We start from the raw sequence: 16,483 nt of genomic DNA on the forward strand, positions 1-16,483 counted from the left end.
CCATATAATTAAGTAGATATACATGGATCCTCAAAAATTTTACGAAATAACAAATTAAGACGAAACCTATTTCAAGTCTAGGCTTATAACTTAGAATTTTCATCACATCATTTATTGTTAAAATATTCTTCTCAACTAAGCTCCATAACGTATATAATTGATACCCCAAGGTTGACCCCAAGGTTGACACAATAGTCCATAACGTTAGGATTTAATAGTTGGTTATGCGCGATTTGTTTAATATGTGTAACAATGTGTTTTAGAACACTGCAATTAATGGTGGTGTAATGGAAAATGCTCAATTCAAAAATCCTTTTTCCATAAACAGATTTTATAAAATGTAAAAAGATATTTAAGAGAATATAATTATGATCTAACTTCGTGTATATTATTTTCAAAGGTATAATGTGGAAAGTCATTCTTTATGTAAAGGATCGCGTGCATTTGGGAACATCCGACGTCTGACTAAATGCTGCGATTTTGCATACTTCGTGCGTGCTTGAACGCGATAAGATTTTATATAGAGAAACTATTTATAAAAGTTTATAACGAACTGTGTCGCGCTTGATTTAAAGTTTTTTGTGATATTGTCACAGCTTAACTTTGGTTCAAACTTCTACGACTCATGAATAAAATACACGATAAAAATTAAGGTACTTTACGCAGACGAAAAGCGTTCATTATCAGTCTACTTTTTACCTAATTTTTATTTATTTATATAAATTACCATGATATAAATCTGGTAATATTTTAGGCTATTTATCAAAATGAAAATGAAAGCATCAGAGTATTCCGTTTGCGACATTAGTAATCCACTCAAAATGATTTTATGATAATTGCACCAAAGTAATCTCGAAGCAGTCCATCTACTCCGGAAACATGAAAACATTAAATTAACATAAAAATGCTACGGTTGTAATTAGATTTCATCTTTTAAACGTTCACAAACAATTAGTACAGATTGTATCGAGTTTTAGCCATTATTTACCGTGTCCTACAATAGCTGGTGATTAGTTGGCTACACCCAGCTAAATTATTACATAATTGTTTTCTTTTAAGGCGAGTTATACTGTACACTGAAGAAGAAACATTATTTGGATTACTAAAAATAAATACGGCAATATATTCATGGAAGAAACGAAATAAGAGTGTAATATTATGTGAAAATACAAGGCTAAACTAATGGAAAACAATATTAACTGTGGACCGACGACTCGACACAAATAAGCTTCTAAACAACCTTCGGATTCTCTAGTAAACACATTTATCGGGCTATTTTTATGATACTAATTTGCTCTTATTCCTATTATATATCATAATTCCCGGGACATATTTTTTTATTTTTCTTACTATTAATGTAAAACATTGACGTGATTTGACTTTAACAATTTGTCCTTGATGGTTTAACTAACAAAACTGAAATGAATGATTTCAAAGTCACGTCCTAAAGGTCACGTTTCATACAGATTTGAGGGTACTGCTGCGACTAAAAGGCGAGATAGTTCATTGTATATTAAATCGTCTATGGTAACAAATTATGCCTCAGTCATTGCCTGTTCTGACCTCATGACCTCACCGCAAATTGATGGCCTTCAGACCCTCGGGTAGCTATAGGATAGATCTAGGACATAGTTAAGTATGATATGTGTCTAAATTGAGTCTAAATTGGCTACTTGATAAGTAAAAGCCTCATAGTAATGTATATTGTTAATGAAAGATCTATGAAGTATTGTTTTTATTGCAATAGTTTGTTAATTTCCCAATAATATAATAACTAGTATAATTTGATATTTCTATAAAAACCTTTACATATTATAATCTTACAAATCTTACAAATTAACAGCAGTGGTGGCTCAGTAGTGACAGCCTCGGACTTCAAAATCGATAAGTCGGGGTTCGAGACCGAGCAAGCGTGCAGGAAATAAATTGATTTTTCAATTTGTCTGCGTATGCAGGGGATAACATCACCACTGCTTAAAAACGGTGAAGGAAAACACCGTGAGGAAACCGGCATGTCCATGAATCAAAAGTTCGACAACATGTGACATCTGCCAACCCGCACTTGGCAGCGTGGTGGATTATGGCCTGAACCCTCATAGGAAGCGTGTTTCCCAGCAGTGGGAACATGTATGGGCTGATGATGAATGAATCTTACAAATCTGTTTAGTACCCAAGACCCATTTTTAAGATAAATTGAATTGCAGAATATATACGGCAAATTTTTTAAGGCCAAAATCCCCGTAAAAACGTGCAACAAATCACATCTCTACTAAATAAAGGGAATGAAGTGGAATTAAAAAGACACTCGGTTGAGCGTTAAAAATAATTCACAAAAGATTGAAATAAAACAAAAGCGAATATAAAAGAAATGTATTTGAAGCTGTAAAATTTGGTGGAGTTTATCAAGATGGTAGGATTCACGAGTCAAGTGGCACATCTGTTACCAGTTTTCTTCGCTCTTCTGACTTGTAATAATGGAATTAACGAGCTGGTTATGAACAAACGGGCGTCTTCATTTCCAGTAGCCCTTCGTCCTATTTCACTGCCACTCCATTTCACAGAATGAAATAATGGACTCATTTGGAAGGTCTCCGTAGCGTCTAGGGAGTATGGCGGTGTTATGATGAGACCATTTGGGAAAATACTTTAAGTACCGAATAAAGGGATTTGTTAAAGTATTGTACGAAGCGTAGAATTGACGGGCAATTACAGTTGCTGTTTTGTTCTGTCAATTCAGAGAATTTGTTTCGAACGGTTTACGGCGTGTCACAATAATAACAGATAATGGAATAATTAATAGACACGAGGAAATACGTAGATACTAAAACTGAATATGAAATAGAACAAAAATAAATAATGCTAGAACATAACTTTTCATAGCAGCTGCGCCCAAATTGATATTAATTAAAGCATTAAAACTGAAAAGTTAAGTATTTAAAAATTGACCAATTTAATGAATATTTATTAACTCGACTACAAACCGATTTTACGCTGTCACGCGTACAAAATCCATTCACTAAATAGCCTCCATCTCGTATAATGGGGAAGGCTCTGTAATCCAATTAATTACCGGCGAGATGAAACTACATGCTAGTTGCACAATATGCCTTTAACCCAGAACGGCGGTCCCTTGCGGCTATCTTTGTATTATTCTAGTAAAATACAACGCTACAGCATCGTTTGCTAATCGTTTTATAAACAATGTCGATAGTTGGGTTTTAGTAGGGAAGTAATTATGGAAAATAATATAAAGACATTAGACTATAACCACTTATACTTATTCTACTTCATTGAAATAGTCCTGAATTGGAATTCCTCCATTATTTCATTCTTTCTTTATTTAATTATTAACAGGCTTGTTGATTAATGAAACCTTGATTAACCAGTAATAATTACGAAAAGTGAAAGCAAAAATTAAATGCATTCATTCGTCTATCCGTGCCACCTGACTACTATTACTAACATAAGACATAGAGTTATAGAGCCTACGCTAAATAATATTTAAAAACAGATATGTAAGCATTCCACTTCCTGAAAGCTATGCAGACTGTAATTATATGCCACTAATAATAGTAGGTGCATCTGCATATATTGAAAATGTATCTAACGCTATGCTCATCATAATACCTAACCGCCCAAAGGAAATGTAAGGTCAAATTCTAAAAAAGCTTATAAAACTAAAATATAATATCATACGTACAAGAAAAATACACAACTGTATATGAACAAAAAGCAACGTATGTTCATTTTGTTCGCTAACTAAGCCTTCGATCAATTATAAAGGTATACTTATTAATAAGGGATGTAATCATAAGACAAACATACCGCAAGCCGTTTGTTGTCAATGAGCTGCTATAAATCTCTGACCCTCGTCTAAGTATACACAATGGACATCAAGTCAAAATGTCGGCAATCCCTGCTAAGCTATCGAGTCTATGAACGATATTGCGAAAACAGTCATTACTAAGAATGCGGTTTTATTGTCGTGTGTATCTCGTCAAATTTTCTTCAACTTCTTCTGTAATCCCGTTGACGACAAGACGTTGTCTTTAAAAAGTGAAATCCCGTCCCTAAATGTACCCCGCATGTGAAGACTTTACTTTCATGTTTATAGCAGATGGAACGTACACCTGTTTCACTGATAGATTTTCATTACGGAGTTTATATTCTGCCCTGTCAGGTCGAGAACCCAGGACCCATGGTTGCTATGGGCACAACAATGCTGTCACATTATTAGAAGTGAAAAAAATACGTTTTCGTTTTTTTACCGATTATGTAGAACGTAAATAGTTTTTAATTTTTTGTTTTATATATTTAATCTCATGTTTATTTATTGATTTCCACCATTCGGCCGTTTTAGTTATAAACACACGACCTTTGAAGTTAAAGTTTCATATTAAACTTGAGTTGGCACCTAAATATAGTAAGGTTATAGGATACCTTCGTCACCCGTACTGTACACACGCTAGCGCAAATGGGTCAAGAATAGGATTATGGTTATATAATATTTATCGCTTTATTATATCTTCAGTATTATTAATTAATATTAGAGAATAAGTAAAAAGTTTCGCTAACATCTCTTTAGATTTTTAATAACATAAAATTACACTAAATATGCAGTAAATGAAATGCCAAATTATTAATAAAAGGACGTTTGTGTGTGTGCGTGTATGTTCGTGTGTATTCGTGTGGGTTTTATAGATGTGGATATTCACCAATTTTTTCTTGAATACTCTCATCAATTCATCACAATTTTAATCAACATAAGTAATATTTTATACAAAATATAAAGAAAAACCTTATTCTAGTTTTAAATATGTTATTCTTAGAGTTTATTACGGAGGGATGGGGTTCCCTGCACAGGAAGGGAGCGTAAGGGTAAACGGGGGGAATTGAGGCGGTTGTTTTACTAACCGGGTAATTGTCTTATTTTATGGCGCTTTTGGGTTTACTGTGATAGAGGCCCTTTGGTCAACGAACTCGCTTATGAGGATTCAGTATAGGATAATATTATAAGTAGTTTAGATAAGCAAACGAATGTTTTAAAAACGTAGTAAGATTTATCAAGGACACGTTTATGATATAGAAATATAACGATCTTTGTAACAAACTAGTTTAATCTACATCATTAATTAGAAACAAACGTATTCAAAATACCTGCTACATTATTAAAATTTAATAACATAGCTGTTTTAATAAGAAAATATTTTGTCAACACTTTTACATTTCAACCAGAGTTTTCAGAGGATAAATGAATTTAGCGAAAGCCAGTTTATACACAACTATTAAGCAAGAACAATATTGAGCTTGTTAGGGCGGAATTATTTGATGGATGACTTCTAGTGGTCGCGGGACTTTCCTAGTTTTACTTAACGCTTCCAACTTAGCGGACAAACTTTCTCTGCACTTAAAGTTCTCAAGTGTTAATCGATCACCTCTAGTCAACGATCTGTGGAAACTTATTAAGCTATCCAGTTGTAGATACCGGTGCACGAGTTTATTAGCTGGAAGTCGAAGATATTTGTGTCAGCTTTATGTGCAGTATTTTAGAAAAATAGCTCGATCGACTGACCGTATTGTATTGCTAACAATTTTATGGCTGGCCATAGTAATATTTCTAGTCGCTGCATCGTTCACGGTTCATTAGTCGTAACGTTCATAGGTTACGTGGGGCGCTTTGAATGCACAGCTTCTTGCTTCCAGTCGCTCATTAATATTAATATCGCGCTGAATGAACAATTTGGAATAAGTTTTACTAGATTTTATGTTGGTTCTACATAATTTCAACTAAGTTTGTTTATCATTCTAATAATAATGCATAAATTATATACAGAACTTTGAATATAAACTGAGAAATATAATGAACATTTCGATTATATATAGATAATATTATATGATAGAGAAAAAGGGAAAGTATTATTTGAATATAGAAGCAACTGTCTGTATGTAGTCGAGTGTTACACGTTGTCTGATGATGATTAAGGCCTATATTATTATATTGTAGCTAGCTATTATCCGCAGCTTCACTGGCGTGGTCAAAATAAGTTTTTGTGATACAAAGTTGCATCCCAATTTTAGCCCCTTGGGGGCAGAATTCATAAAAATGCTTTGTTAACCTACCTACCTACTTGGATGCCTACATTATAGTGGCCGTCTGCAAGCCAAAGAATAGCCAGATCGGTGAAGTAGTTTGAGCTGTACGTTTATAGATCAGTCAGTCAGTAACCTTCACTTTTTTGTTATCAAAAGTTCTAAAATACGAACTATAAAAAACCAAAATATACATGAATTTATAAATAAAGTTAAAGTTACTTGTTTTTAACAAGTAACTTTTTATGAATGATCTATTGCCATTTCTAAGCATTGAATTGGGTTGCAGCCCTCTTTTATCAAGCATTGATGATTTTAAACAGTTTTTAACGAAGAAGATAGAACATTCTTTAAACAGTTCAAATTAAAAACGTTTTTCAATTTCCCATGAAATTTGGTAAATCAAAACCCATTATGATTGAGTAAATAAACATGATATAAGTATTCTGTCATAATATTTATTCTTTTACCTGTTTTGTTTCAATACCGGAGATTGCTTATTTTCAGGACAAAACTACTTATACAAACACAATCGCCTAGAAACAGTATTACTTAACTTCTTGTTTGGAGTCATAATTTTGATATTTCTAATTCCATTCCATTATTCGTAGTAATTTTATTACATTACAACTGCTATTTGTTTTGGTTATATTTATATTTGAATAATTGTTGATATCTTGAATAAATTTGTGTGGCATCATTAAAAATCGAAAAAGCTCATTACTGATGAATCGTCCCTTAAATATTTAATAGCACAACCGTTCTCTACCGAATTAATAAGGCAAATATAGAGAAAAATTGTATTTATGTACGTATATAATTAGTAAATAATATCATTTAAAGCTTAATGTTTTCGAAAACGCTATTCATTATAAAAGGTACGACATGAATAAATTACAATGACGCTGATGTTTGTCTCTAAGGAAGCTAGTTATACCTTTTATTCAAAGTTTAATGCAGTTTTACTTTTGAGTTGTGACAATTTGGCAAAACGCCCAATTACACTGAAACTTAAACAATAACTCTGTAGTTGGTTTAAGTTTAACGTCGATATTGTATGAAACGCTGGTCTTGGAACGGCACTTACCATTCAGAACTTGAGACAATGCCTAGAAACCAAAAATACTTTAAATTAAATGGCGTTTGCTATTCATTTGCTAAATTCTTCATCGAATGCTATAATTTATGCTGGATTGTGAAATGGAGTCCAATTATTTTTTCATTCTCAGCTTAGAAATTTATTTTTTTCTATATTTTTATTAGACAAAGAATTTAAAAAATTATTAAGTATTGCTATGCTTACCTTAATATATTCAATTTCAATTAAAACGAACTAAACGTAGTGTTAATAATGGTTCAATGTCTAGGACTTAGATCTTAGATCAAAGAGCTGGGAGTTCGAGGCCGGAGGAGCGTGCAAGAAATATATTGAATTTTTTTTTAATTTATCTGCACATTGTTCATGTCGAAACGGTGAACATATGAGGAAACCTGCATACTGAAGAATCTAAGGTTTGACATCTGTCACTCCGTACTGGGCCAGTATGGTTGATTATGGCCCTTTGAATTACCTATAAATGTATTAATGTGTGCCTGTATTACCTATAAAGGCACGAATGGGTATGGTGATGTTCACGAAGCAATGTAATGTTTCTATGTTTTTGTTATTTGATAACTGTAATATTAAAAAAATATCCATCTGATTTAAATTAAACCTATAGATAGATACCAACAAGCTTTATTAAATCACGTGAATTCAAATTTGACAGAGTTTTGATGTTATTTATGTACGACATATTTTTGATTAAATTCATTCTACAAAAATAGTTTGAAAAATTGAAATACATGATGTGAAAATGTCTTTGTGACAGACTTTTCATTAATTTTATATTTTCGAATGCGGATTTATTTCAACAAGAACTCAATTATAATTAATCAAACCTGGATTTCACGTAATTACAATAATTAATGATCTCGGACATGATTATGTACATACGAAAGAACAAAGCTATTGAAACATTTATGTTCAATCAAACAATAACTGTTAACCGGATGTATATGTTAAATAAACGCAAACAGTAATTAATCTTGCAACTTCAAATATTGTTAGTGTAGTAACAGCCATATAAAGTAAGACAAGCAAAGAGGAAAATTGAGTAAGAAAATCCCTCCGCCTCAGGGATCCGGGATCCACACATCAAAGGTACCCCAATACAATTACGAGTTGTAGCTGCCAATGATTTCTCACTCCACACGGCTGCGATTAAACGATTCAATTTTCGAAGTGCCAGCTATTAAATGAAGTTGTCGGCACCTATTATCCTCCCCGCAAGAATTAAACGAATTCGTACCGAACCAAGAATAGCAAAAATTTATTTATTTACACTCTATAGGTTCACGGATATTATATTTTATTTATTTTTTGTTACCAATAAAACTCCATTCAGTGCTTGAACCCTCGAACGCATTTCTTTAATCTTGGAAATAAGGATCATTGCAATTAAGTCAATCACGCCTATTTAACTCGATTTCCCTTTAAGAAACCTATTACAGGCCGCAGGGACCGCTCTCTGGAAGAGCTACGAGCTAAATTGCTCCGAGGTAAAACCAGTCAATTTAAATGTTAAAGGAGTTTCATTTAAAAATTGACAATGCAAATTTTATTACGATTTTAAATGCTATTTAGTTAAAGCTTTAGCACGTTCCTATGTTGTACATTAAATATTCCACAAATTTGTTATATTAAATTATCATTATAAAGTTTTGTTTACAAGAATAAGTATTCAGTGTAAGAAGCCTGCGATGTTCCCGAGGTCAACAATGAAAATACTCCTGATTTATCTATTTTCCTTCGCTCGGTGGCTGAGTTCAAGCAAAACTTTGTAAGTGTCTGCTTTTCTCTGTACGGTTCGCTGTTACAGTTATTCTATAGTTTGTTCTTAGTTGAAAATTTAACAAAAATTTCATCCTCATATTCGTGAATTTCGACTTGAAATTATTCAGTGCATGGACAAAATAAATACCTACGACATTTTGCTCATAAATTATTTTGAGATAGTCAAAGGAATTAATAAATAAAAGTCTTTACGTAATTAAAACATTTTATGCTGTAATTTGTAGCTGTACACTTTCTTGTTAAATTCCCAAGATTACTACTCTTTTGAACGAGTCAACAGTTCCCTTAATTCGCGACGCAAAAGTTTTCCTCGGGAGTTTCTCGGCAGTTTCGATGTAAATATTACACCACCTTTTAGCAGCATGTATGGAGGTACCTGAAACAAAATTTTTACCCTCGTAAAATGTCATTATAATGATATACGCGACGAGTAAGAACTCTTCTATGTCCAAGAAATATGCAATGCGATATTTTAATAATATGCAGATAAGGTACTATAAACAGTTATAACTCTCAGATATAACTGTTATATATGTTATCTATGTTGTGTACTGTTATATAACTGTTTAGAGAACTTATAGATATGTATATCCTTATCACAACTACACTATAAAATGCCAAATAATAATAGATAATTACTTAAATAAGGGACGGAATAATCTATGCCGACAGGCGTCATAAAAAAGAGCATCCACAAAAATTATAAGTAACAAACAGTTCGACGGACTTTGAAGATACGCGCTCATTGATTTATATTAAATTAATTTCATTTCGTATCAATTGGCAGGTAACTTAAACTGAGAGTTTCAAAATCCTGTAATGAAATGATAAAATCCAGTCTTATTTACGCACCTCGGTTGATCAGTGCTAGGTATTAGTCTAATTACCTTACACAAGCCCATAAGAGCACCTTGGAGACTGAATCTTCAAATTTCCATATGCACTGTTATGTGCAGTAATCTCACCCCTATATTATATACCCCTATATACGATCGATCCATATATACATGATCAGTATATAATGAAGTATCGTATTGCTAAGTTACACACGGTGATACTATGGATTTGCTCATTTACAAACATTTCGTGAATTTCATAAACAGTGTTTCGTAAGCTATTGAGATATATTATATTTTGCGGTGAATAGAAATGTTTTAATGAATAAGCGTAAGAGACGAATACGATAGTAATCCTTTAGTATTAAGCTTATCATGTGTTGAGTACCTACTCTAGTGAATTTAAACAGCATATCCCAATATATTTATAGTAGATGTAGTGTTAAAAGTGTGAGGATAAATGATATTTTATATTCATTAACTCGCGTTCCAACTCCGTTCTAAATATAAAATACTCGCCAAAAATATCATGTTTCAAACATTTTATATGCTATGTTTTATTGTATAAATAAGCATGTAAGACTCTTACTATGATAATTTTTCATGTTATTGTTGTTAGTTGGCTCCAATTCAGATCTTGTTCTCTAGAGCGATGGTTCGTTGAACCTCTGCTTAATAAACCTCCTTTTTGAACTGAAAGTCTCCTATAAATATCTAGGGTTTTATTTGGCAAATAGTATAATTACGTAAGTCATTTTTATAATTAATGTAACAATTCGATAATAATAAAGTTATCTAGTTTATTATATAAACCTGAAGAGTTTGTTTGTTTTAAAGCGCTAATCTCAGAAACCGTACCGAATTCAAAATTTCTTTTATCTTGGATATTTAGGACGTGATAAGTTATATAACCTATAGAACTCAGGGATCACGTACAATATATACATACACATGTACCACGGGCGAAGCCGAGGCTGGCCGTTAGTGTTTCCATAATACATAAAAGTATCGATTTCAATTCTAACAATATAGACAGGTACATGTCTATGAAATGATTTAACTATGTACCTTTAATATATGTTTTTACCTAAACTGCCTAATCATAACCAAAAACAAATGTTGCAAGGTTTGTTTTCGCAAAGCAAAGCGATTCTATTTCTGTAAATAGCTGGAAAACGATTCAATATCAATATTTTAGCTATCTTAAAGTATAAATGACTGAGATTTGATGTATTAATAATAATAGTCGAGGAGTGTGTATATCGATCAAAATATGAAAGCTCTATTCATTCTATCCGGTCTGGAAGCGCCTGGCTTTTAGCCAAATACACAAGAACAGCCTTTAAGAGGTCACGGCCCCAGATCAGGAATTCGTTTTTAGTTAATCGCTGATTTCAATCCAAGAAATAACAAAAAAATAATTGTAACAAAAAAAAAAACGATTTTAAGAATCCCAAATGTAGGATTTATTATTTAATAAAATTAAGCAAATATCATATTAAGTTGTATTATGGTTAGATCCAAATACCTAGTCACTTATTTTCATAATCATCATCAGTAACAACAATATCTGCCCGGATATTGTTGTTATTTTATTAATATTTGAATTGTTAAGAACTCAATAATTGAATAAATTATAATGAATAAAGTGCCTAAAAATACGAAATTGAAAATTCAGTATTTACATTACATTTTTATTTGTGAGAGATATCTAACAAAATATTATTATTTTTACCTTAAAATTAAAATTTTCTCAGATGAAAATCTAATAAAACTCTTTTAATCACACAATTCAAAATTCACAAAGATGTCCCTTTTTAGAAATAAAACAATAAAACATATCTTAATGCGTTTCACTTTCAACGAAATTTCAAGGTCAATATATTGTGTTAAAATATGCATTAAAATGGAACATTTTGGCATCATTTGAGATAACTTTTTAATGCAGCTGCAATATAATAACATTACGTTCCTAAAATAGTTTTGAGCGCATAGCATTAGTTATCTGTATCATAAATAAATTTAATTTGACATTTTAAAGCATCAACACGTACTATTTTCATTAGTATATAGACCAAATTCGAATGGATATGTGTCCGCCTACCAGTTTCAGACCAGCAATTCAAACGTTCTCCCAGCGAAACTGAATAGCTTTGTAGTCTTATGACGTACAAATTTAATTTATGCACACACGATTATCCTTCCGCCGCACGCACTAATCTGGCATATTTTTTTCGATTTGACAATTTTAAATATTAAGTGCCGCTGGGAAAACATTCTCCAAGCCATATTAGAATTCGAAACTTGCTGGACGCACAAATTTTAAAACTTGACAGACAATTAGACGTTATTACACGCTAAATATTTGCTAAGACAGTGAAAAATTCACACCTTTGCCTCAGCGTATTAATTAAATGTAACTTAGTTAGGATTGTAAGCGCGCGTATAAGGCATAACCCAAAATAAATACATTAAAGTAATTAAATTATTTCAGGGCTATTTTGAGCAGATAATTAATCCGTTATCGAGAAGAGAGAAACCGAAAATCATTAAAATCTCTAAAGCCGTTCTTGACTTATAAGTGGTGTAACAAACTCGATTTTACGATTCTGTATTACATATAATATAAAAAAAGATAAAACGCTAACCGCTTTTTTCAATTTTATTAAGTTATCATGTTAATTTAAATAGAAACAAATCTACAAAGAAAAAAGACATTAAAATCTGTTCAACCAAAACACTAAAGTTTTGGCTATAGTAAATTCTATTTAATAATTTATAATATTGCATTTATTACCTCTTCAGCTATGTAATCCACTAGTTCCTGTTGTGTGATGCTTGAACCTTGTTTCTTTACTACAAATGCGGTCGGCAATTCAATATCATCGGGATCAGATTTTCCTACAACACCAGCTTCCTGAACATCTGGGTGAACTTGGAGAATTGTTTCTAGTTCCAACGGGAGTACCTAAAATTGTAGTTTCATTTAGTTCAAGACGATAAGAATGTGGACTCATGATAAGAATATCAATGTGCTTGAATATTTGTATTAAAACAAATATGCACATAAAAAGGAATTCAACATTTTAATCAAAAGAAAATTGAACGTCAAAGAACAAATACGTCAACTAATTATATTTCAGAAAATATTGTCATTGGTAGGTGTGGTGCATAGTGGGAGTAAGAAATAAAAATTATTAGTATATATAACAATAGAACCACTACTTTTTCAAGTAAATTTAAAATACCTATTGCTAATGACATAAAATATAAAAATATCTGAGTGATCAAAAAATAAATAAATTACCTTATATCCCCTAAAGGCTATGATTTCTTTGATTCTATCAATGACATAAAAGTATTTGTCATTATCATAGTACCCCAGATCTCCAGTTTTGAGAAAACCCTCTTCGTCTAAATACTGAGAAGGATCAATCCCTAAGTAGCCCTTCATAAGACCAGGACCCTTTATACGAATTTCACCCTCTTCATTGGGCCCTACAATTTTATTCGTCTTCAGTTGCACTACCTAAAGAATTTTTTTATATTTCATCGGTTATAAAGGGCTTTCTTCACTAGGTAGTGAAGCTTTTTGGTTTCAAAAATATTCTGAATAAGTAAATAAATCAGCTAGAATTTTAGAACTCTGTGAACGTTTTTTGTGGAACGTTGTCGAAGAGATCGTTGAACTTGTAGTCATATAACCTTATATTTTCTAATGAATAAAAAATTTAAAATTTGTATTCACTTACACAAACTTAAAATTCGAATTAACTTTCAATTAATTAAAATTTGTAGCGCGTTATCGATAAATTTATAAGGTTATATACGAAAAAAAAATTAAGCCATACATTTTTTATGTGGAATGTCATCATATTTATGTATGATAGGTATTTAAAAGTAATTAACCAATTTTAAAATTTCTTTAATTGATATTTACAATGACCCTTATCACGAGATCTTAGAGAATTGAATTAAATAAACTAACTTTTAAAATAATACCAGGGGCAGCCATACCAACGCTGCCAGGCGCTTCCTTGTTACACCAAGTTTCTGACGTCACTTCGCCTCTTTCCGTCATTCCATAGCCTTGTAGCACCTTTTTTAGGTTCGGAAATCTATTCAATCCTGGTATAAAATATATATGCTAGTTTTACGTACTATACAGAAAGCTTTGAAAGCGAAAATAATTTTTAAATAAATAAACGAAATGGATTAAGTGAAAATATTTTTAGTGTGGAAAAATAACGCCATTTTTCTTCTCCGATTTTTTTTGAAAATAAACAATTGCACAAAAAGCTTTAGCGTCAATAAATTTTATTTTGGGAATGGGAATAGGTACCTTTTCTTGACTTCGTTTTCAATTTTTGGATGCAAAGGCGATGAGCGACAATAGAGTATTTTGAGGGAATCGACGTTGTATTGAGGAAGGCTTTCGAACTTGACTAATAGATTTACTAGAGCTGGAACCAGCATTGCTATGTTGACCTGTAAATACATAAAAATTGAAACGATAACCACCATAAGAAATTTATTATTTAATAACAAAAAAGTAAAGGTTGGATTCATCACATTCCCAAAATCCTGTATACCTTTTCCTAATTTCTCTAGGGGTGCAAATACCCTTATTACTTACTTACATGCGAATATTTAGTCATTGAAACGCCCAATTCAATTTTTATGGCGAGTTTATTTTTATATTATGTTATACGATATTTAATGACTCTGATCGTAAATGCACTAATTATTAATTAAAAAATAAGCTCTTTACTCACTCGTTAAACTTATTTCAGAACGACTCCTTTTATAACAAGGTACCTGATATTTTTCAACAGCATCTAATGTATATTTGATGCTTCTTTTGGGTACACAATTTTTTTTCCTAAAGATAAAAATTTGTAAATCATGAAGGTATCATAAATATAATACCATTCTCCAAATACTAAAACAGTTTGCAAATATTCACCAGAAAATCTAAAAACAAATTTTATTTCAATATTTAGCAAATGTTATGATTATTTGAAACAATTCGTACCCCCAACAGAATGAAGTCGTAAACACAACATCATGATTGTATAATGGTCTGGTCACGTCAATCCTTTCATAATCCCTTTCTAATTTAAAGTCGGCACTCCATTTGTAGAGGCTCAAGCCTGCATCCGACCTTACGCCTCTCCAAATGCTCATGGACGGTGGTAGCACTTACCATCAGAAGACCCACCAGCTCCATTGCTGACGATGACGAAAAGAAAAAAAAAGCATTTACATAAGTGGGGTGTTCTACTTACATTTTCCGCTTTATAATTTATATGGTGTATTAGCAGCTCCCGTAAGTATAATGCCTAGAACCGTCGGCCCATATTTAAGGCGCTTTTCTGAGCCGACAGCCACTACGTCGCCCTTCCCAACTCCGAGTTCCATTAATTTGGTAGCCAAGCTCACGGCATACTGTGCGTACTGTTTATATGTTATGTTTTTTGACGTATCAGCATTAACATTAAACTGACATCCAAACAAACAATGATGTAATTTTCTTTATTTGTATTACATCCCGTCTACATTATTTCCTAATGGAATGATTTAATTAATAATCACAAATCGTAATGACTTGTCTATTTTTGTTCCTATCGCCATCTGATCATCTGATTATGATCCTACTCTTAGTGCAGTGGTGGCTCGGTGGTGAGGACCTCGGACTTTAAAATCGATAAGTCAGAGGTTCGAGACCAGGCGGAGCGTGCAGGAAATAAAGTTATTTTTCAATTTGTCTGTGTATGTAGATAAGATCACCACTGCTCAAAAACGGTGAAGGAAAACATCGTGAGGAAACAGGCATGTTCCAGAATTAAAAACTGACCACTGAAGCCATTACTGCGCCTAAGCCACCACTATTCATACCCAGAATGTATTTTTACTACTTTAAATAATTTGTCTTGGTTGATATAATTTTTCAGCCGTTTTCAAGTACAATAGTGTGATTAATGTTTGTGTATAAAAAATACTTGACATTAACAAATAAAAGTATTTGTGTTTCCATTAAATTCACTGTTGTAGATATTTTTAAAAAGGAAGCAGGCAGGAAGAAATTAAAAAACGTAAATAATTTTAAATCGTACTCTACTTATCATAGCAATTTTATCGTTGTTTTGCAGCAGCCGATCTAATAAATATTTACCGAAATGCAAATCAACCGGTACTTGTACATTTTGTTCACCGTACACATACAATTCGTTATACGACATGTTACCGTCCAATTCAGTTTGTGCAGTAAGTGATGTTAACGATCGTAATTCATGAAAGTTTTATCGTTTAAATATTAATTAGCTAATTACCTTATTATCTGAAATTGACGTAAAAGTTGGTCTATCTACTTTAATTATTTTTTTACGACAAGTTATTTTTTTTTACGACAAGTTATTTTTTAAATAAACGCTAGCTCACTAACAATCACGGGATTGATAACAAGAGGTTACAAAGAATACTGTATCGTGTTATATAACAGTAGCTGAATTACAATGAACGCAGAATAATGTGCGATCACTCGCTTAGTACAAAATGTTGCCTAGTACTTTGCAAGCATTGTATAATGTATAATTTCAATCTTCTAACCTCCTTTATCTGCTCTGTGCAAACAATAGCAATTATTTAAATTACTTGTTAT

At 32.1% G+C, this 16,483-nt stretch overlaps 1 protein-coding gene across 1 annotated transcript in view; it reads right to left on the reverse strand.

Annotated features, from left to right (window-relative positions):
• Positions 1-15,269, reverse strand: part of LOC119839217 (luciferin 4-monooxygenase-like) — a 37,792-nt gene extending 22,523 nt beyond the window's left edge. Inside the window, 7 exon segments of the mRNA XM_038365439.1 lie at positions 9,244-9,362; positions 12,620-12,790; positions 13,130-13,351; positions 13,811-13,940; positions 14,165-14,312; positions 14,648-14,796; positions 15,265-15,269. Coding sequence (XP_038221367.1) covers positions 9,244-9,362; positions 12,620-12,790; positions 13,130-13,351; positions 13,811-13,940; positions 14,165-14,312; positions 14,648-14,796; positions 15,265-15,269 — 944 coding nt within the window.
• Positions 15,270-16,483: the final 1,214 nt, after the last annotated feature.

Source organism: Zerene cesonia, chromosome 3 (genome assembly GCF_012273895.1).
Source record: "Zerene cesonia ecotype Mississippi chromosome 3, Zerene_cesonia_1.1, whole genome shotgun sequence".
Taxonomy (NCBI): Eukaryota; Metazoa; Arthropoda; class Insecta; order Lepidoptera; family Pieridae; genus Zerene; species Zerene cesonia.